We start from the raw sequence: 24,064 nt of genomic DNA, 5'->3' as shown, positions 1-24,064 counted from the left end.
TGAAAATTTTGGAAGCATTTAAATTTCAAATAAAACTAATTAAATTTTTTATTGAGAAGAATTTTTTTGAAGGGTTTTTTTTTTCAAAGAACAAATTTTTTGTCCGTAATTTTATGTGGCTCGAAAGTTGCGTGTTTTTCTCCGAAAAAATAAATAAATTTAAAAAAGCAGATTTTGGGAAATTTAAATTTTATTAAAAAAGGATTTACAAATTGGCAAAAAAAAACCTTATTTTATTTTTAAAAGTCGTTGTCAATACCTTAAACTTTGGCAAAGATACCGAATCAGTCAAAAAAAAATCCTTCAAATCGTACAGATTATATCTTTTTTTTTACAAAATTAAATGAAGACCTGTATTGGTGAACCTACGAATAAGAAAGATTTTTGGGTCATATGGAAGGTCTTCACAAAGTTTGAGCCAAATAAAAAGATTAAAAAAAACTAAAAATGCGTGAAATCGGCATCTTTTATAGAAACTGCATGTTTAGGATGATTTAAACATATTTGAATTTTTGAAAATTTTCGATGTTTATTCCCGAGCAGACGGAAATAACTTGGGAATAACATTTTTTGATATTTGAAAATACTAGGCCAATAACATTTTATGTTATTTATAACAAGATTTGTTATTCGTCGTTATATTTTTTTGTTATTGGATTGTTATTGTAATAACAGACATTTTTAGTGATTCTTGGAACAAATCTTTGTTATTATTTTTTGTTATTTTAACAATTAATCTGATCATTCCAATACAGTTGGAACAAAAAATGTTATTCCAAAGTTGTTTTGGCTTTCAAACAATATCAGACCAATAACAAATTTTGATACGATAACATAAACTGTTATTAAACCCTTATTAAAAAATGGATTTTCAAGAAGATTTCATAACACTTTTTGTGTTTTGAACAGTATTTGTTTTTAAAATGGCATGAATTCTGCCCGTCTGCCCGGTTTATCGCAAAAAGTTTTTTTCCGCATTTTTTTTTTTTTGATTTCGTCACATCTTACTTTTTTTTAAACTAATGATTGCAAAACAACTGAACTAGTGTAAAATGCATTTTAAAATAATTTTTGCATTCAAATTTTGAGACTATGGTTTGTTATTTAATTTTTTTTATATTTTATTTATTTTTGATATTTGTTATTGAAATGGTATTAGATAAAAACAATTAAATCAGCCTTTAGTAAATTTTTTTTAAAGTGTATTTTTTCCATTTTTTTGAAAAAAAAAGAAACCTGGGCTTAAACCGGAAAGTATATTTTATTACAGGATTCAGTTTAAAATACCATGAAAAAATACTAATTGTAAGAATTCAAATAAAGTGTTGCCAAGCATGCATAATACATTCATAGAAACAAGAAACAACTACATAAAGTCTCACATCAAGCATATCTAAAAATATCAGTTGGGTCATTCTAACATTGCATCATTCGCCGAGCCACGTGTTTAGAAAAGAACAGTGACAATGGGCTGTTTATTTTGATGATTTCATTCTACTGCCCCATGTTTGTTCTTTTTTTAGCTTTTCAGAGTGATAACGTTTTAAATGATAGGATTTGATAATATTGTTTGCTCATCATTCTGTGAAAATATTTTAAAATATAATTCAATAAGCTTAACAATAAATACAAATATAAAATTTTGTATGAAATAATATCAGCTTGATCTGCATTCATTTTTCATAAATGGCTTAAGAACAGCCGAAAAGAATCCACAACACAAACCTGTTTTTTTAACCTATTGAATTGTGTGTTCAAATAATTATGGTGGGAAGCATTGCGGAAAGCTTGCCTGTGTCGTGTAATTAAAAGTCAATCAAACTTCTTTTGTTAGTATGCCTCAGAGGAAGTGATGCGGTCAGTAGGGGTGAATTTGAGTTTTATTAAAAACTTTAAAATAAGACATGACAAATTTTAACCATGAAATTAAAAAAAAACTTTATATAATTTATCAAATTGATTTTTTTGCTTATTTTTTGCTCGTTTTACTCCATTAACCCCTGTTTAATTCCCATTTAGAGCATCAACTTCTTGGAAGGAAAATCCTTGGAGGATTTTATGGGATTCCTCACGGTAGCAACGACCGCTCGCGATATTGATCCATCGCGATGGCTTGCGTTTCGCACGTGGGCATCATCGATTAATGAGATTTTAAACACCCCCACAGAGAGACACTTTAAAGCTACTTTAATACGATCTCCCCAGTTTTCAAAAGCTCTAATTGAGCACGCGGAAATGTGGTTGACCCCAGACCCCACATTTTATTGGCCAATTAATTTGCGAGAACTCCAGCAATTTAGTGTTGCAATTTTCCGCACTAAATTTAGTACTGAAAATTGCATGTGCTCTCAATTGACGGGGAGTTATTTTCCAACCAATATTGATGGGGCTCACCGATATGTTGTGTACAAAGTGGGAACCAACAACAACAAAAAAAAAACAACAAAATATTCACCACAATTCAGGGCATGATCGCAATTACCACGTACGTTTTTCATTATATCGCGCCGAACGTGAACAACGGACGCTAAATTTATTATCCTTTTCAATTATGGCCCAATTAATCGAGGGAAATCGATACGGTGGGGGTCAGTTCGTGGGAAGAACAAACATCCGCTGGAGAGATGCTGTAGTTGTGAGGAAAGCTTGATTAATAATTAAAATTGAAGAAATTCTTTTGAAATTTTCTCCAACTCCAACATCGACGAAAATAAAGCAAGAAAGGCTTCCTTTTTTCCCCTCTATTTTTTTTTTTTGAGTTGAAAAAAACGGAAACACTTATTAGGTCAAAGGCATCCATAGTAGAGGAAAAAGAAGAGAGAACCAAAGAAAGGATTCAATCGGTCCGGGAACACGGACGTGACCAATCAATTAGCGTTTGTTTGCCAACCTTCTTCAGTCGTGGACCACAGCTCTCAACGAAAAGAGAAACGTTGATTGGGACAGTATTATGGTCAACGTTGGTTGGGAATTCTTTGAGAAATTGATATATCTTTTGAAACATAATGTATGAAAAGAATCAAAGATTTTATTTAACTGTCTTTTGTCTGATTGAAAAAATATTTTTCAATAAGTGCCTTAGACATTTTCCGAAAAACATTCCAGAAGCCAAAAAAATCATGCGAAATCCAAGAAGAACCGTTCTGGAGAGAATCCCACAAAGCACTGAGTGGCCTTTTTAAGGGAAGAGATTATTGCGAGGCTTCCCTTTTTTCTTCAAATGCACCACGATGAAGATGGCCACGCTGGGACCGTACCGACCGTGTTCTGAGCCGTGTAGTTCCAGTCAACCGTGGACTACGTTGGCAAAGTATCACACCAAAGGAGAACCCCACTGGGAGGGAAGAGTACACTAAACTGTTTGCACAAGGAAACAAAGCGGAGTTGGAAAGAAATTTAAAATTACCTCAAATATAAGTGAGAAAATGTTGCTAAAATAAGTGAAAAATTCACGTTAATAAATTAAACTGAAATTGAGATTCAGTTTGAAAACCATCGTTCCAAACAATTTGCACACGAAACATAAATTAAATCCCTTCAAAAGAAGGGTTTACCCCCAGAATCCAAACAAGGGCTTGCAACAAATTGGATAAGGTTGGCCTTTTTCCCAATCAACAGTGCAGAATCCGCAAATCGTGCTGCTCTTCGCACATTGCAATTGGATTATATTTCATATCGGAAACATTTCCCGCCCAACTCTCCAACCATCGAAATGCAACAACAGAAAACCCTTTTGTGAACATTCCGACCGGGACCGGCTTTCGCATAAATCTCTGCGATTGCTCTTAAGTTTGCTTAATATTAATGTATGGATGGATGTTCGTTTTTGCTCACTTCACAACCGGAACCAGCACCGACTGCTGCTGCTGCTGCTAAATCCAGCTTAGTTGCTCCGGATCGGATCACGGGAGGGAGTTTTCCGAAGAACTTTGCGAGCACTGCTGCAGGTTGCAGGTTCCATCCCACCACGTGTTTCCACTGTGTTTGCAGAAGTTGAACCTTTGACTCCCCGGCGGCTGGCAAGGACGACACGCATGTACCGAGCTAAAAGTTGCTTGGTTTTTGCCGAGTTTGCAGCTTGCCCTGCAACTGTGTTGCACTAGGGTGGTCTTTTAGAATTCAATATGGAAGTGTAACGTAATCCATCTGTAACTTGTTGGGCCACTTTTTTTTCTCATTTTCTTGTTATTTCTAAGAATATCTAATGCAAGGTTTCCACATCATCAAACATAATCGTAAGGTCAAAAACTTCCAACTTGTATCGTAAACTGACACCAACAGTCCAGGCTCGATTACCCGATGCCTCGATTCTCTGAAGTTCGATTATCCCAAAGGATTGATAGCAACTTCGTGTAATCGAAATCGATACAAAAACAGTATTTTTTTATTCTTTTTTCTCACTTTTAACATCAAATTAGAGTTCTGTGTTTTCATATTAATGAATTTTGAGTGGTTGATTTTCTGTTGCATCACCAAATGCGTTTGCTCAATTTTTCATCTCCAACATGGTGGAGCAAAAAAATGAAAATAAAAATTTAATGAACAAAGAGTTGTAAAAGTGTGTAATTATCCTTGCTCTGTAACTTGGATATAGCCCGCAGTTTTGACAGAAAGAATTCGAAAAACTAGACAACCAGTAGCTGTTTATTTACTTTTTCAATCGCAGATTCCACCAAACTGAAGATTCGCAATTCAAAATTCCAATTGACAGCCCAAAAGCAAGCAGTCAACATTGGCTAGCGTGCGAACAATCTTTGCGGTGCTTTACTTCGAAATTCAGACTAATTTTCAAAATATTTTCTATGAGCCTAAACATCATAAAAAAATATCAGTGCATTTTAAATTGTTTTTAGTCGATTAAACTTCTGATTCTATCAAAACATTGAAGTTATTTGAAAAACAGCCTTGATATTTCGGGCCGGTTTTAAAGGGAGGACGACATGAACTTTGAAAAATATTTGCATCGGCCTAGCTAAAATAGTTAAATCTAATATTATTTATATTGTTTACTAATTTTGTTTGTGACCCAAAACAGTACCTACCCGAAAAGACGGTAATAACTAAATTCATGCCATTTCAATAACAAATACTGTTAAAATAACACAAAGTGCTATGGATTCTTAAAAAATCTTGAAAAATCAATTTTTGCTTAAGAGTTGAATAACAGTTTATGTTATCATAACAAAATTTGTTATTGGTCTAATATTGATCGAAGACCAAAACAACTTTGGAATAACAATTTTTGTTATGGAAGAATAGTTCCAACTGTTATTGGGATGATCGAATTAGTTGTTAAAATAACAAAAAATAATAACAAAGATTTGTTCAAAGAATAACTAAAAATGTGATCAGTCTGTCTGTCTGTCTGTTACAATAACAATCCAACAACAAAAAAATCATAACGGCGAATAACAAATCTTGTTATAAATAACATAAAATGTTATTGGCCTAGTATTTTCAAATATCAAAAAAAAAATATTCCCAACTTATTCCCGTCTGCTCGGGTAGCCAACGGCCATATAAAATATGTTTAGCCAAGTCTGAACTATTTTGAGTATGTTTACTTTCTCATCTACTATCCTTTTTTCCTTTATAATGTTAACAAGTTTTTCTTGAATTTTCAAACTCATGATAAAGCGTAGTATTGTGAAGTTTTGTAAAAAATCAAGAAGAATTCCCCCCTAAAATGGGATCGTAGAACTCAAATGAAAAAATAAGTAAACATTTTTTTTTGTTCTTGATTCGATTATCCGAAGTCCCATACAAATCTTCGGATAATCGGACTTTGGATAATCGAAACTTTGGATAATCAAGGCTTCGGATAATCGTGTCTGGACTGTACTCGAAATATTCACCAAATTAAACTATTCGCCAAAATATTGAGTTTTCATATTTTTGGCACAATTTCAGTATTTTTCGGAAATCCCTGCAAATTTCTATTACTCTCATAATCTTTGAGAAATTCTCGATTAATTCGAAAAAAAAACATTAAATTTTAGTATTTTCCGAAATTTAGATTATTCAACGGTTTCTTAGAAACTTTGGATAATCAAATCGCTAACAAAAAAAATGTAAAATTGTCTCTTAAAAAAGGTTTCTTAGAAATGAATGAATAATCAAATCGTGGAAAAGAATTGAATTTTTTCAAAAATATAACAAAGCTATTTGATTATTTTTTCATTTATAATACAATCTTTTACTCTCGATATCTATGAAAAATTATCGATCATTATCACATAAAATTTTAATTTTTTTTAAAGAAGTTTCGTAATTTGTCAAAATTTTCAGTTATTTTTCAATTTTCCACGAAAACAGCACGATTCAAAAAAATGTTCTCAGATCAGGCATTTTTTTTCCTTGGCCGAAAAAGTTAGACCCTTATATTTTTGTTTGTCCATAAGGGTGACCTACGACGAGTTAGGGTGGTCAAAAAAATTGCCTTTTTCGTCGATTGTGCCGTACTTTCATACACTTCCCGAGCAGACGGAAATAACTTAGGAATAACATTTTTTGATATTTGAAAATACTAGACCAATAACATTTTATGTTATTTATAACAAGCTTTGTTATTCGCCGTTATGAATTTTTTGTTATTGGGTTGTTATTGTTATAACAGACTAATCACATTTTTAGTTACTCTTCGAACAAATCTTTGTTATTATTTTTTGTTATTTTAATAACTAATCCGATCATCCCAATGGAGGTATTTTTCCATAAGCTATAAAGTCAACTTCGTTCGTTTTTTTGGGAAAAAACAGTTTAAAGTTTCAATAGTCTTGCTTGACGTTTGAAACGGTCGTATAAAACTTAAAATGCCATTGTAAAGGTCTCGGAACCAAAGAGTTTATGTCTGAAAATATTTCACATAACATAGATTTTGTTTTTCGCTGAGAGTTTTATTTTTCTCAATACGTTATTATACTTTTTTTGTTTTCGGTAAAATTCTGATATAATTTGAGTTACAATTAACAAAAGAATTCTCTGAAATAAGGAGCAAATTTAGAAGTCGAAAGTTACCTTATAAAAAACCTATCTAAATTTCATGTTGCCAAAATTGGGAAAATCTAATTGTTTTTTTTTTGTATTTTTGATATGCCAATGGTTGCTGAAATAAACCAGAAATAAATCCTGCTCAATCCCTTTGGTATCACCCTGACCTGCATCAAAAACTCCCAAGAAAAGCGTTGTGGGTGGGTACTTCAGCTGACGAAAAGCAAACAAAACAAAACGGAAGGCCCTTTCATAAGGTAATCATAATGTAAACCATCCCCTGCCTCCCCTTTCGTCCAAGCGCGCCGTTGTCACCTAAAGTCGGGCGGATGATAACCTTTGGTGCAAAGATGTTAGCCTCGCGCAAACAGAACAGAAGGACAACGGACACACAATATCCTGCGGGCCAAAGTTCCAAAAAACGGCGACAACCGAGTCAGAAGATCTTTTTTCGTGGCATGCTTTGTTTGCAGAACACGCGACGTGTAAATTTATGTTTTTGGTGAAGATTTTTTTTACAATTTTTAAATTACCTCAGATGGGACGAGCTAAGCTGAACAGGTACAATGTGTTTGCTTTTGACAACAGATTTCTTTGGTTTGTCCAATAAAAGTCAGATTGTTGCGTGTAATGAAGTCCCTTCACACCACAACCTCCCCTACCCTAGTAACAATCGATTGGGCAGAGGCTTTCCGCACGAGGCCTCATTTCCCCATCAGATATCAATTGCACCACACGTGGAGTGCGTACCAAAATTGAGCAAATATGTATGACCCCATCACCACCGGGAGCCGACTCAGAGAACAGAGGGACGCAGAATTTCGGGCCGAGTTTCCGGAACGTACGAGGATTACCATGCCAGTTGATGGCCCGAAACGACGCCGGTAAATATCCGGCTAATGGGAGGGACATTACGCCTTCTGGATAATGTGCACGGGTTCGTCCGGTGGTGATTTGCATAAATCGATTAATGGAGATGGCATGTTTCGGTTCAGGAAGGATCGGAAGGCTTTTGGGGCACGTAGTAGCTCCAGGTTAGGTTTGACCAAGTGGACGATTGACGGTGGACAGGATGTCAGTTTATCGCACTTTGCATAAATTGACATCACCTAATTTACTTAGCATGGCTGAAACGAACGATAAAAAATGTTGATGGAAACATGCAACTGTACTATGAATTCAGAAAGTTTTCCAATTTTACTTTGTTTTTTTTGTTATTTAAATTAGGTAAATGTGATTATTTTCATTTCCTGTATGCCTTTTCAAACTGCGAAATTGCAGCTGATCATAATACAATTTAATCCATTGTTACTAGAGCATTTTTTATTCTCATAAATTAATTCCGACAGAGCAATAAAAAAGAATAAAGTGAAAATTTTAATGCATCAATTGATTTTTGTTTGCAAAAAAAGGAATTTCAAATGTATTATAAACAATTTTATAACTTTTTGCCATTTTTTCACGATATTTCTTATTTTATTTGGTGAAATTTAGACTATCGAGTCCTTGTGTTCAAGTAAGCCAACTCGCATTATTGATTTTTGCCTTCCTCACCTTACTGAGAAAAGGCTATAAATCACTCACAAAATGAAATTAGACCTCCTCCTAAACCTACCGTCATTTATTCATATCGACTCAGAATCACCAGCTGATCGAATGTCTATGTGTTTGGCTGTATGTAGACATGTGTACCGAATCAATGTCACTGGAATATCTCGTCACTGACTGAGCCGAATTTGACCGTATTGGCCCCTTTCGATTCGTCTTGGGGTCCCATAAGTTCCTATTGGAATTTATAAGATTTAGTAAAGCACATCAAAAGTTATGCTTAAAAACTGCTGCATGGTTTTTGCATGGAAACCTGCCATATTATATATTTTTAGAAAGGTTCTGAAATACCTTTCTTGTGGATTAAGAATTTTCAAGATCTGACTTACCTATCTAAAATTATAAGCAATTAAAAAAAATGCTCTGAATTTACATAACCTCAATCTATTTCCCCACGGCGGTGTTTGTACAATTTTGACATAAAGTCTGTAGGCAATCTATTTTTTTGTTTTACTCATCACCTATTTTTATTAGAACCTCCTCGGTGTTGCGATCACGGAAGGGGCGATCCATAAACCATGTGGACACTTAAGGGGGTTAGAATCACTCTATAAATGAGAGGAAAGCATCAACCACCGAAAGGTGGATCAAGTAACGTTTTTTATACAAGTCTCCGTATTAATTTGGTTGTTATCTCAACAAAAGTTTGTAAAAAGATTGAAGATTCAATTTTACATCGAAAAAATAATTTTAAAGAATCAAAAGTATTTTTAAAACATTCTAAATTTACTTTCTTAAATCATAGGGTAGATGTACCTATTTTGGACATACAAACAAAATCTGTATCAGCATCAGCCAAATCTAATACAAACAATATTTTTCCCATAACTTCACTGCTGGCCAGTGCCAGCACATTACAAAATAAACTTTAAAAATTCATATTACTGGTGTACCTATTTTGGAGCTACTGGAGTAGCTCTACAGCAATTCCCCATGATTCGAAAAAAAGTTCTCTGATCGGGCTCAAAATTTTTCTGGGGGTTCCTTGGCCGAAATAATTAGACCCGTATTTTTTTGTTTGGCCATTAGGGTGACCTACGCCGTGTTAGGGTGGTCCGAAAAATGGCAATTTTCGTCGATTTTCGCAAAAACCACTTTTTTCAAAAAATCATATCTCCGCGCCATTTCATCCGATTTTAGCTGTCTTAGATGCAAAAGAAAGGTGATTAGTTTGACTATTTAGGAAAAATAGTAAGAAGTTTCAAAAATCTAGCTTAATATTTGAAAAGGTCGTATGAAAACTTAATATGCTGTTTTGAAGGTCTCGGGACCAAAGAATGTCTGAAAATATTTTTATCGGATTCCTCGGAAGTTTCACATAACATATCAAAAAGTGGTAAAGTTATGTTTTCGATACTCTGAGATACGATTTTTTGAAGATAAAAACTGGGTTTTTCGACGCGCCACGCGCAAAAATGGGAAAATGACGAAAACGGGAAAAAATCGACTTTTTTCACTAAAACGGCGATAACTTAAAAATTTCAGCGATGACCTATACATGTTAGGGTACCAAAATTTTCGTAATTGAAATACGCAACTTTTGGTACCCTTACATGTATAGGTCATCGCTGAAATTTTCAAGTTATCGCAGTTTTAGTGAAAAAAGTCGATTTTTTCCCGTTTTCGTCATTTTCCCATTTTTGCGCGTGGCGCGTCGAAAAACTCAGTTTTTATTTTCAAAAATTCGTATCTCAGAGTATCGAAAACATAACTTCACCATTTTTTGATATGTTATGTGAAATTTTCCGAGGAATCCGATAAAAATATTTTCAGACATAGGCTCTTTGGTCCCGAGACCTTCAAAACAGCATTTTAAGTTTTCATACGACCTTTTCATATGTTAAGCTAGATTTTTGAAACTTCTTACTATTTTTCTTAAATAGCCAAACTAATCAACTTTTTTGCGTCTAAGACAGCTAAAATCGGATGAAATGGCGCGGAGATATGATTTATTGAAAAAAAATTAAGGAAAAAAATGCAAAAATTGTAAAAAAATTAAAGGTGTATTTTTTGCCGAAGACACCAATCGATCAGAAAATCTTTTGCTGAGATAAAATTTTCGAAACTTTTCGTATATTTGTTAACCCGCTTCTGCCCATTTTTTTTCAAAATTTTTATTTTTGCTGTGTTGAGGAGGTCATTATGAGCAACTTTTGTTCTACGAAAAACTTAACTTCTCTTGTTTTATGTTTTTCTTGTTTTATTTTTAGGGTTTTAATTTGCAATTAACTTGTATAGTTTATCTTTGCTTTTGGTAGTATTTGGCCTATACTACATCCAAATATAATTACATTTTGCCTATCTATTTTTTTCATGTTTTTACAGCAATTTTTCCATTTATTGGTTGTTTTTTTTTTTTTGTTGCTCTAGAATGGCAACATTATCATTTAAATTGTAAACATAAAATGCGTAGAGGCATAGTCTGAGACACTACAAAAATTACTGCATACTAACCCCTAAAAAATACAGTTTTAATACATTGGCTAAGTTACATTTGTTTGGAGGTGGAAAATGGAGTTTGGAGAATCAAATAATGCTTAATTGATTTTAGCTTTTTATTATATAAAAGTTGGATATTGAATTTGAACTTGATTTTTTTGTTTGTTAAACTAGCTTAGAATAGAGTAAGTTTTAAGCTAGGGTTACCGAAAAATCTAAAAAATGTCAACTTTATAGTTGATTTTTAAGTTTAATAATCACGCAATGACCCTGTGGTTTCGAGTAAATTTAGAGTATGTCTGCTGGGATAGTACAAATGAAATAAAGTTTACAATAAATCAAACGTTGATGCTTTAAGCCTAATTTAAAGCAAAATTATCAATGTTGGCAAATTATGATAATCTGTAAAAAATTACATATCTCGTTTCGTCTAGACTTCAAAAAAAAACTTCTTTTGGCTCATAATCTTTTTTCTCTCTCTTTCATTCCAGAATTTCACGTTTTCACCAAAAAAAACTAAAAAATCCTCAACTAACCCATACAAATGACGGAACCACCGGATGCAAATCTTAAATTTTAAATGTGCAACCCACAAGAGATGCAAACCCGTTTTTATGTCATTCACAAAAAAATGAATGAAAGAATGCATTCTTGTGAGAAAGCAATAAACATGTATATTTTTCGTTCGTTCTTCTTTTTTGCTGCCTTCACCACACTGACCGTGTTTAAAAGTGGTGAAAAATCTTATTTTCCTTTGCTTTTTTCGCCTCCCCCTTAAGCCTTTCCGGCGACAAAAAGTGGAGCATAAATTTCTCCCAAAACTGGAAAGCGCTTTTGGGCTTTTTCTTTACTATTCTTTTTTTCGTCGCCGGCTTCAAAGTGCGCAAAGAACTGGAAAAATGTGCAATAGTTTTTCATTTCGCAAGTCCCTCCCCCCCCCCTTCTTGCAGAAAAATTCCCAAGCAAAGCTAACAGGATAATTTCATGAAAATATTTTCCGGGTCACCGGGACTTTTCTTTCGCGACACAACGACCAACTTTTTCTCATTTTTAACAGCAGGGGAAAATGGACGGAAAATTGTCTCATTGCTTGCGGTGGTAATTAGGCACGGGAAAACACGGTGAAAGCACAACATTGTTTCGAACAACTAACCGGCTAACAAAACTTGTTCCTGAGTGGAGAGCGTGTCGAGGAGAAGGCATAAAAAAAGAAGAAAGAGGCCAACAGTTCGTGCGGGCAGTGTTGCCAGCGTAGCGGGTCATAGTGGCGGACGTCGAGGAATTTAGCTCCTTCCCGCCGGACTCCGACCTCGACTCGTACGTCAACAGCACCGAGTTTAAATGTCTGCTGGAGGCCCAGCTAGATTTGGAGGCCGCGGTAAGTTACTGATTTCTGTTTTCATTTGAACCTAAGTTTAAAAAAATCTAACTTACATACAAATATCAGCAATAGATAGTCACAGACAAACAGACGGCTATTTTAATTATTTCTATTTTGCAAATACATCACTTCAAATTTGAATCATATTTTTCCTAGAATGAGTGTTTAAAGTTTTAAACAGCTTTGAGAATCAACCAATTTGACCATTCTAGAAAAAAATAATTTTTGGCATGAAAAATCGAAAATTTGGCCAAAAATTAACCTAATTATCTGTCCAGTATTAAGACAACGGCTATTGGAAAAATCGAGATTTTTGCTCCAAAATGTGTGCATCTTTGACACTCAAGTTTTATTAAATTAGTGATATGTTGTGGCTACCGATAAAAAAACAAAACGACTAATAAGCCATTCAAATGGAAAATTGCCTTGTCAAATTGTTGTTAAATTGCAACTATTGGTCTTTCAATTTAAAATTGTACAACTTTTCGAAATTTTTTGAATTTTAGAAAATAATATATTCAATATAAATCTTTACAATATTCAAAAGTTGAAAATATTTAACCATTATGAGCAATTCTCTAGAATTAGGATTTTTTCTTGATTTTTAATTATGTAAGTCTCTATAAATTTTTGTGGCTGATCATTAGGGTGCCCAGAATATGGGACTTTTCCTCAAAACCTTGCTCCACAAGCTGAATATTGTTCCTTGGGCTATTTTAGGACTCTGGGCCAAATGTGAGCAAAATCGGTCAACATTTACCCATTGATACTCAACGGTGAAGTTTGTATGGGAAAAATCGATAAAATTTATGGAAAACTCAATTTTCTTACAATTGTCTGCACGGTGCGCTACTTCCATCCAAATATTCCCAAACGTGAGATTCTTATTGAAAATTTAATGCTTATATTAAATATTAAATTCCCTTATTAAATTTTTTTTTGATTTTCTTTTTTCATTTTTTTTTTTTTCAAGGAACAAAACAGGCATCATTTTTGATTGAGAATGGAATGGTGCCTTATCTGAAACTGTGAGTGATGAATTATTGAAAAATTTGTTTTTTTTTTGAAAATATAGAAAAAATGGTTACAACAAATTTGATAAAATAAAATAAGATGTTATATGTTGTATGTTATAATTTGAAGGTAAAAATTAACAATTTACATGAAAAAATGAGCGTTTTTATATATATAGTTGTTTTGCAATCATTAATTTTCAAAAAATTGTAAGAAAAAAAAGTTTTTGCGTTTCTTTACATCGATTTTTTTCAAAAATTCAAGTGATTTTAGAATGAACCCAAACATAGTGCAATTCAAATTGATTTTTGCTGATTGCACTTGAGCAATTCTCTACCAAAACCGGAAATGGATTTTATTTGTATTTTTTGATTTGGCTCAAACATTGTGGGGGCCTTCCCTATGACCAAATAAGCTATTTTGTGTCATTGGTTTACCCATACAAGTCTCCATACAATCTTGACTGCTGTCCATACAAAAATGGTATGTAAATATTCAAACAGCTGTAACTTTTGAGTGAATTTTCTGATCAATTTGGTGTCTTCGGCAAAGTTGTAGGTATTGTTGAGGACTACTGAGAAAAAAATAGGTACACGGAAAAATTTTTTGCAGATTTTTTAATCAACTTTTTTTTCACTAAAACTCAATTTCCCAAAAAAACGTATTTTTTGATTTTCGAGATTTTTTGATATGTTTTAGGGGACAAAAGTCCGCAACTTTTGAGCCATAGAGAAACATGGTCAAAAAATCTGCCGCCGAGTTATGAATTTTTGAAAAAATAGTGATTTTTGGAAAAAATCGAAGTTTTATGCAAAAACAAATTTGACGTTATTTTTTAATGCAAAATTGAATTTGCAATCGAAAAGTACTTTACAGAATTTTTGATAAAGGGCTCCGTTTTCAAGATATAGCCACCGAAAGTTTGATTTTAGCGAAATATTTGCAGTTTTTCGATTTTTAAAAATAGTGACCATGAGTGACCATTTCTCAAAATATTTTTTTTGATAGGTTCAGAAAATTTTCTATAAAATTGTCTAAGAGACATTGAAGATTGGACCTCGGGTTGCTGAGATAGAGCCGCTTTAAGAAAAAGAAACACGAAAATTGAAATTTTCTAAATCTCACCAAAACAACCTACCATTTTCTAATGACGATATCTCAGCAACTAATTATCCGATTTTCAATGTTAATACCGTAAAACGGGGTGACTTTGATAGCCGGGGTGACTTTGATAGGTTTGAGATTTTTCCGCAAAATGAAGAGTACAAATTAAATACGTATGGAATGGTTTGGAATCATACTGACCATGGTAGAGAAGTACTCAAAGTATCTCAAGAAGAACTTTTCATAACATTTTGAAAAGTTTAAAAAGTTACTTAATTATTTTAAGAAAATGATGATGAAAGGCATTATTTCAAACTTCTCAAAGTGTCATGATTTTCTCAATGAACATGATTTTGAATCGGAAAATAGAATGCATTTTCGGAATCTTTGGACAATTTGGCACTAAGAGAAGGTAAAATTATTTTGTAAATATTGAATAATATGTGTTTTTGAAACATAATTTAAAAAAAAACTTCAAATTTATAGACAATTTCAGTAGAACAAATTTCATATAAAATGTGAAAACTTGCACAGTCATTTTTTATTTTCGAGCTCGGCAGAATTCTGCCGAAAACAGAACGACTGATTTTTTCGGCAGAAAAATGCCGAACTTCGGCATATTAACTGTCATTTTTCGCCGAGAATTCGGTAGAATGACTCCCATTTTGCCGAGATTCGGCATATATTTCTGCCGAGCGATAAGTTGTTCTGATTTCGGCAAAATTTTGCCGAAGTTCGGCATAAAAATCTAAGTGTGTGTGATTCGTGCTTCGAATTCAGTTTAAAATGTAAAATAAATCGATAATTTTACGAAAAACTCTAGATTTAACAAATTTTAGACAAAAATCCGACTTTTTAACTATTTTACCTAAAATTTATATGTATTTTGTTAAAAAGCTTAAAAACTTAGTTAACTAAATAGAAACATTGATTTTTTTTCTTGAGAACTTTATCAGCAACCTTAGTCATGGTACATTTAATGTAAAAATAAAGTTTGAACACCTTTAATCTGATTTTAACAAGAAAAACTATGACTATCAAAGTCACCCCGCAATTTAAAATGAGAATTTTTAACGTAACTATTTATCTAAACATTATAGAAAAAATACTTTTTTCAGAAATAGTGCATGGACTTTGTGTGGCCTACCCCAGCACATGTTTTAAAAATAATAATCTTGAGAAAAACCTTTCCAGTTGGGAAATATTCCAAAAATAAATTGAAATTCTATCAAAGTCACCCCGGTTTACGGTACATGAAACATTCGTGAAATTTTTCGATCTTTTTGAAAAAAATATTTTGAAAATTTTTAAATCAAGACTTGCATTTTAAATTGGCGTAATATTCAATGTTTGGCCTTTTTAAAATGCTAGTCTTGATTTAAATTTTCTTTAAATATTTTTTTCGAAAAGATCGGAAAATTTCACGAATGTTTCATGTATTAACATTGAAAATCAGACAATTAGTTGCTGAGATATCGTCATTAGAAAATGGTAGGTTGTTTTGGTGAGATTTAGAACACTTCAATTTTCGTGTTTCTTTTTCTTAAAGCGGCTCTATCTCAGCAACCCGAGGTCCAATCTTCAATGTCTCTTAGACAATTTTATAGCAAATTTTCTGAACTTTTCATAAAAAATATTTTGAGAAATGGTCACTCATGGTCACTATTTTTAAAAATCGAAAAACTGCAAATATTTCGCTAAAATCAAACTTTCGGTGGCTATATCTTGAAAACGGAGCCCTTTATCAAAAATTCTGTAAAGTACTTTTCGATTGCAAATTCAATTTTGCATTAAAAAATAACGTCAAATTTGTTTTTGCATAAAACTTCGATTTTTTCCAAAAATCACTATTTTTTCAAAAATTCATAACTCGGCGGCAGATTTTTTGACCATGTTTCTCTATGGCTCAAAAGTTGCGGATTTTTGTCCCCTAAAACATATAAAAAAATCTCGAAAATCAAAAAATACGTATTTTGGGAAATTGAGTTTTAGTGAAAAAAAGTTGATTAAAAAATCTGCAAAAAAAATTTCCGTGTACCTATTTTTTTCTCAATAGTCCTCAACAATACCTACAACTTTGCCGAAGACACCAAATTGATCAGAAAATTCACTCAAAAGTTACAGCTGTTTGAATATTTACATACCATTTTTGTATGGACAGCTGCCAAAATTGTATGGAGACTTGTATGGGTGAACCAATGACACAAAATAGCTTATTTGGTCATAGGGAAGGCCCCCACAAAGTTTGAGCCAAATCAAAAAATACAAAAAATAAAAATGGTCCAAATCGGCCGATTTCGTAGAGAGTTGCTAACTTGCATTACCATTGATTTTTTTTAGTTTTGAAAAAACTAATTAATGATTTAAAAATATTTCGAATCCAAAAATATTAAATTAATTTGGGTGTTGCCAAAATCGGGAATAGTTGAAGAAATTGTTGCCAAAAAACGGGATGGCACTGTAAGTGTTTTTGAGTTCATTTTATGTTTTAAGCTTCATTCTAAAATGAAAAAAAGCAAAAAAAAAATCACAAAAGTTTAAATTTAAAGCTTTTTTTTTTTTTGCTGCATTATTTTTTCTCGTTGGCATCTAATTATTCTTCCTTTTCAACTGAGTATAGCTTGGAAACTATTGTTTGAGCAGTTAAGTGACACTGAGAAAAACCCATTTTTAAGAAAAAAAAGATGTTTGAATTTCTCAATTTTTCCAAAATACTTTTGCAAGGCTGCTTATACTACATGAATATCTCAGTTTAGGGTCGATACCATAACCATTTTGAAAAACAATTGGATCAATACCAAGGACAAAATCTAAGAAAAAGCCGAAAAACTAAATTATCAACATAAAAGCTCCGTGAAAACATAATTTAAACATTTTGTCGAATTTGTACCATAAAGGCTATTTTTTAACCATGAGCCATTTTTTAAAGTAATAGCACAAATGTGTATTAAATGTTTTTGCCCATTTCAACTAAGTCCTTAAAAAAATGTTTTTAATTTTCGTTGAGAATCGCTTTCTTGTTTGTCTGTGAAATATCTTTAAAATAACTGTAAAAAAATTGCCGACAAACAAAAATGTCACAAGTTCATCTAATTTTCTTTCTTTTTGAACGAAACAAATATCCATTTCTCTCCACAGACTCCATTCGATGGCTGCCCGATCGACTTTGACCGGATCCTGTGCTGGCCCAAGACGGAATCCGGTGCGTGGGCCGTGCTTCCGTGCTTCAAAGAGTACAACGGCGTCATTTATGACCATTCGCGTAAGTGGGTTTCCATTATTATTTTTTTGTTCCCTCCTCCAACAGAAGAGCAATTATTTCCTGCGCAAATTGAAACCTGAAACTTTCCCGCCATGCTCGGAATTTATGTTCCCCGTGTGAGAGAGCGCACCACACAAAAAAGAAACTTTCCCATTCAATTGAAAAACATTTCTCCAAAAAATCCGGAAACGAAGTCAAAATTAGCCGGATAAAGCTTCCCCAGTTGTGCAGTGGGGAAAGAGAATGGAAACTTTTCCATTTTGTGGCACTTGAAAAATTTAAAATTCAATGCTAGCAATTTTCCTACCCTCGCCTGGTGTGGTTTCCCACTAAAGTGACAGTTAGTTTGTGCGGCAACACTGGTGTCTCCACGTGGCCTGATAAAAAGCTAGCTAGTGCTTTTTGGCCGAACAGAACAATGCGAAAATTTCTGATCCCCACGAGATACTGTCAATTGCAGCGGAAATGGCGGAGGCAAACTCGCAGGAAAACTTTTGAGCTTTTGTTTTAGTTATTTGGGAAGGATTTTAGTTAGATGCTTGTAGAGAGAACAGTTTTAAAATTGTTAGGAAACACTTACGGCTTTGATTGATGCAATTTGCTACCCACATCAAACAGATTTAAAAAGTTGCACAGACAAACTTTCAAGAGAATTAATATCAATGTTTGTTGAAAACAACTTATTCAATCAACTTTAACAATTAATCCACCTCATTTTAACCTCTCTTCTCGTAATGCTATTATTTTTCATACAACCAAATTTCCTCCTTTTTTGCTTCACTAATTTCACGTCGTTTCCCGCTGACAGCACCAGGGCAAGTTGGGGAAAAAAGTGTAATTATGGTTAATAAATGCAGTCGTGAAATTAAATTACGCTACTACTCGTATTTCTTCATGTTATTTTCGTGCCCGATGAGGCTCCTGCCCGGTATCATTTTCGGGGAAATCCGGAAGCTTCCACTTGCCAGTGCTGCCGTGATGCACTATTTTAATCAGTAGAGACCGTCGTAGTCGTCGTTTGGTGGAAATTTTAATTGCATGGCGAGCGCGCTGTGGTGGTCCGAATGGATGGAAGTTATTGGGTGATTTCTAATGTTGTTATATAAAATTGTAATATTTTCTATAGTAATTTCAGTCTACAAAATGTTTGCTGAAATGATATGAGAAGTTGAAAAAACGTGGATTGGTTAATGCATTCTGCTAAAACGCTCAACCAAACCACAATGAAAAAATCATCTCTGCCCGTTTACTGAAAGTTTTTCTTAACTATTTCAAAATATTTGCAAAAAAAATCGTCATTCAATAATTTTAAATATCATTTTTTTTTTTTTTTTTTTTTGCAAAAACACTTTGATTGATCATGAAAATCACTCCTAAACTACAAAAAAGATTTGATATCAGAGTTATTTACTCTAGCAACAGTATTTTTTTATTCTCACATTTTTTAAAGAAAATTATACATGTAAATCAGCCAAATTCTTAAGTTAAGTATGAGCATAAAAATATACAGCTCATATCAGTATGTTTTTAAATCTCTTAAATGATTAATGCTCTAACTATTTTTCAATTTTAAAATACAAAAAATGTTGTTTAATATCTTCTTGGAACATTTCATATTTGTTTTAAAAATGTGTTGCCAGGAAAAGTTTTTTTATTTGCAATGAAATTAAAAAAAAAAGTTCCTGAAAACACATTTTAAATACAAATATGAAATGTTCCAAGAAGATATTAAGAAAGCATTTTTTATTTTTTTAAATTGAAAAAAATGAAATGTTGATAAATTTATGAATTGAAACTGCCAATTCATATACAAAACAAAAAAGATTTCTTTAAAATAAAATATGTGGCTCAGCCGTTTTACAAAATATAGCCACTTAAAGTTAAATTTGATCTGCAAAATAGCCGTTTTTCGATTTTTATTAAGTAGTGTCCATGATTGTCCATTTCTGAAAATATTTTTTTTCGAAAAGTTCAGGAAATGTCCAATAAAATTGCCTTAGAGAAATTGAAAATTGGACCTCTGTTTGCTGAAATATAGCAAATAAAAAAGAAACAAGAAAAATTTAAGTATTTTAAATCTCATCCTAATGGTCAACTAATGGTCTAATTTCAATGTTGAAAAATGAAACATTTGTGAAATTTTATGATCTTTTTCGAAAAAAATATTTTGATAATTTTATAAACAAAACTATCATTTAAAATAGGCGTATTATTGATTTTTTTCCCCTATCTCAAAAGTTGCGGTTTTTTCCCTAAAACATGAAAATATAAAGAAATTAAAAAAATAAATTTTGGGAAATTAAATTTCTGTAACAAAATAAGGCCGTTGCAAATATTTTTTTAAGTTTATGTCCCTCGACTCTGATTAAAGTCGAGGGGGGGGGGGGCAAAAAAAATAATAAAAGTTAAAAATTGAAATTACAGGCTACGGTGTCAACATTTGAATGAAAAAAGTGTTTTAAATTGCATCATACACCTGTCCAGTTGTTTTGCAATCATTGATTTCCAAAATTTCTAAGTACTGACGAAAATTTTATTTTTGCGAGAAAAAAAAGTTTTTGCGGTGCTGTACATTGTAATTTCATAAAAGTTCAAAATATTTTCAAACGAGTCCAAACATGTTAAATATGATTATCAATGCAGAAAAAGGCATTTTAGATTGTTCTCAGTTGATTAGACTTCTATTTCCATTGAAATTTTGATATTTTTTTGAAAAAATATTTTTTTGCCCCCTGATTTTTCGGACCAATTTTGAAGGGGGGGGGGCGACATAAACTTTGAAAAATATTGCAACGGCCTAATTAGAAAAATGGTAAAAAATTTCCGTAAAAATATTTTTTTCTAAATAGTTCTCATCAATACCATACACTTTGCATTTTCAAACATTTACTTTTTGTTGAATTGAACTTTTTTAGTTTTTTATTTGTATTACTTCATTTATTCAATATCATTTGTTTATTTACTGTATTTCATATTTTTATTAATTGTTTTTATTTTATTTATTTTTTAATAAAATTACTAACAATAATACGCGTAAAACATAGTCAAGAATAGGACAAAAATTAGTGTAGACTTATTTCGAATTACAAAATCAAAGATATTAGTCAAAAAATGCCAAAGTTGACTCCTAAAAAATATATTTATCAAAACAATGTCAAAGTCACACAAAACCAAAATACAATATCTTTATTCCAATGGAAATTCGAAAAATGATTAATACAAGAAGAACTCGACAAGTAAATTCATTGCTTCATTTTACAAATGTTATACCAAAATTAAAATTGCGCAAAAACTAACACCTTTTTTTATGGCATCTTTTGAGCCATGGCCAAGTTAGGCCGTTGCAAATATTTTTCAAAGTTTATTTTTTTTCGCGCGATTCATTGATTATTTTCAGAAAAGGTAAAATATATCTAAAAAAGAAATTTTGCAGTAAATCTGTTTCATCCATACTTTTTATTGTATTTCAAGTTATGTTTATTGAACCAGTCGAACAAAAAGATCACATCATTATTTCCGCCAACTCGGACAATTCACGCGAGCGTGCTCATTTTCTCACTGAGTAATGGCTTAAAGCTTCCCGTGGGGAGATGACCTTATGAAAACAATCAGAGTGAACTGGTTGGACGGCGGTAGAATAGCAGAGAGGGAAAACGAGTGTGCTTTTTTATAACCTACAAAAGCACGTGTGACTGCTTAGCTGGAGGGGGTTGCGACGTGTGACAGTTATTTTTGCAGCCTTGGGGTTTCAATTACCGCGATGACTGTAGAGAATAAGGATGGCTTTAAGTTTTGAAACGAGTAGGTTTATTTTCTTTGCAGAGTTTTCAAAAATTGTATTTACAACAAAAAAAAATTGTTTACAGAAAACTGAATTCAAAGATCAATTGGGAATCAGAAACAAAACTATAAAAAAAAAGCGTTTAAAAATTCGATTTCACAACATTTCAGTTTGAATTCGCAAGAATTCAGATTCCAAAGCTTTTAATCAAATTATGACACGCTTCCAAAAAATAATAATTAATAATTGATGGCATCGCTATTCATGTGTTGCACATACAATTATTGCCATTCTGGGTCTCCGATTAATTGACAGGTAAAAGTGTTAACAGAAGAGTGAAAAAATCGCTTGCGATAAAAAATCTCCCAATTTAATGGAAAAATTCTGTGAAAAAAAAATCATCGGAGAAAATTAATTACTCCACTCTCAACCGGGGGCAACCTCCAATTATTTTAAATTTTATTTTTCTTCCTCTCGTACCACGCAGAAAACGCCACCCGCTACTGCCACCCCAACGGCAAGTGGGACAACTACAGCCACTACACGGCCTGTCACCACATGACCGACCCACCGCCGGACATCGTCGAGATCACGTCGATCATCTACTACTCCGGGTACATCATCAGCCTAATCGCGCTCAGCCTCGCTGTGATAGTTTTCGTCTACTTCAAGTAATATTTGTTTTATAAAAAAAAGGAAATTTGAACATCCCTAACTGTTCAACTCGATTTTTATTTCTTTTGCAGAGATTTACGTTGCCTGCGTAACACGATCCATGCGAATCTGTTCATCACCTACATTCTGTCCGCCCTGATGTGGATGGTCATTCTGACGCAGCAGGTGAGTGACACCACGTGGCCATTTGGCCACAGTCAAAACATATTTCGGTTTGGGAGTTCAACATTGTACCCTTCAAGCAAACTGATCTTTTTTGTCCATTTTTGTCTGATTTCAAGATAAAAAGGAAGTTAACCCTCTACAACCCAACCCTGTCTCGCCAAAAATCATTTTCCAACCATTTTTTGATGTTATAAAGCTTTGGAAAGATGAACTCATAAAATTCATGAAAATTTTAGGATTGAAAGTTTCACTTGTTTTATGTGGCTTTGTCAATGTTTTTAAAAATGTCATTTTTTCTGGGGTCAATTTTTTTTCACTAACTTTTCCAATATGTTTAGTAAAAATAAGTATGCAGTGATTTTTGTAATGTCCCAGACTATGCTTCAACGCATTTTCCTACAATTTAAATGACAATGATATCGTTCTGTAGCAGAATATGTAAAAATAAGCAAAAAAAAACAACAAACATGATAAATGCAAATAAAAATACTAAAAATGAAACAAAATGACCTCCTAAACACGGGAAAATTAAAATCTTCGTAAAAAAATGGGCATTAGAGGGTTAATTTTTGTGTTGTTTTGCTTGAGTTTATTTTGAAAATTTTTTGTAGGATTTTTTTTTTCCTGTTTAAGCAGTTTTTGGTTTTTGCAACCTTTGTCTTTCGAAACAAAAATTACTTCTCTTGTTATATGTTTTTCTTCTTTTATTTTTTACAATTTTATTTACATTAATCTTTTGTCTCAACAGTGTTTTAAATATATTAAATATTAAATATATTTTTCCAGTCACTTTTCCGATTTTTGACATCTTTTGCTACAAAATTGTTTCATCAACTTTTGAATAGTTATTTTGACTTAAACAATATTGTACATGATGATAAAAAAGTGCCAAAGTTAACTCCTGAAAAATTTCATTTAAAAAAAGTGACATAGTTACATTAAACAAGTCAAATCATTTAACCCCAAATTTTCATAGAATTTAAAAGTTTATTTTTTGCCAATGTTTTGTTTTTATTGGTTAAAATTTTTTTTCAGGAAAACTGATGATAATTTACTGGATATGACTTTATGAAAAATATCAAATAGAATCTCGTAATTCTCTTCTGTTGTTGAAAATCTACCCATTATTTTGAAATCATCAAATCTTATAAAAAGAAGGGTAAATCTGTTAAGTTTAATTTTTCTCGTAAAAAAATCCCTTTCTTTTGGTTTAACAACAGCAATAAACATTTGTGGGAAGTGGTTCGTTCTGGGGAATGTTTTATTTTGTGGTCATTCAGAGAAATGGGAATCTGAAGAATACTCTTTTCAAGCGAATAGATTTCTGGGGAATGAAATTCTGGCGAATGAGGTAGAACCGGAAAAATCAAAAATTATTGACTTGCTTTGGACAGCATCAAAATGTTTAAGTTACGACTGCAAATTGTAATTTTTTAACCTATTGTAATCTATTAGATATAGTATAAAAATAATCGATCTTTACAAATAAAAAAATAAAATAAGTTCAATTTATTTAATAAGCAAAAATCGATATTTTAACTTAAATAAGAGATAACAAATTATAAATCCATTAGGCCGTTGCAAATATTTTTTGAAGTTTATGTCCCTCGACTCTGATCAAAGTCGAGGGGGGGGGGGGGGGGGC

The 24,064-nt window shown here is 32.5% G+C and overlaps 1 protein-coding gene across 9 annotated transcripts in view; it reads left to right on the top strand.

Annotated features, from left to right (window-relative positions):
• The window catches only part of LOC120422320 (diuretic hormone receptor-like), a 185,981-nt gene that overhangs the window by 68,209 nt on the left and 93,708 nt on the right, over window positions 1–24,064 (top strand). For 8 of the 9 annotated variants that reach the window (XR_008212426.1, XR_008212427.1, XM_039585710.2 and 5 more), the window contains 4 exons: window positions 12,095–12,415; window positions 17,675–17,798; window positions 22,067–22,250; window positions 22,326–22,419. Coding sequence is in view for 7 of the 9 variants with exons in the window: in XM_039585710.2 (XP_039441644.1) it covers window positions 22,138–22,250; window positions 22,326–22,419 (207 nt within the window). In the remaining 2 variants the exon portion in view is untranslated. Of the gene's footprint in view, window positions 1–11,694; window positions 11,710–12,094; window positions 12,416–17,674; window positions 17,799–22,066; window positions 22,251–22,325; window positions 22,420–24,064 lie in introns of those variants that run through there. The other variant, XM_052709811.1, reaches the window with a different exon arrangement.

The sequence above is a fragment of the Culex pipiens genome, chromosome 3 (genome assembly GCF_016801865.2).
Source record: "Culex pipiens pallens isolate TS chromosome 3, TS_CPP_V2, whole genome shotgun sequence".
Taxonomy (NCBI): Eukaryota; Metazoa; Arthropoda; class Insecta; order Diptera; family Culicidae; genus Culex; species Culex pipiens.
This window is presented reverse-complemented; position numbering and strand designations above follow the sequence as displayed.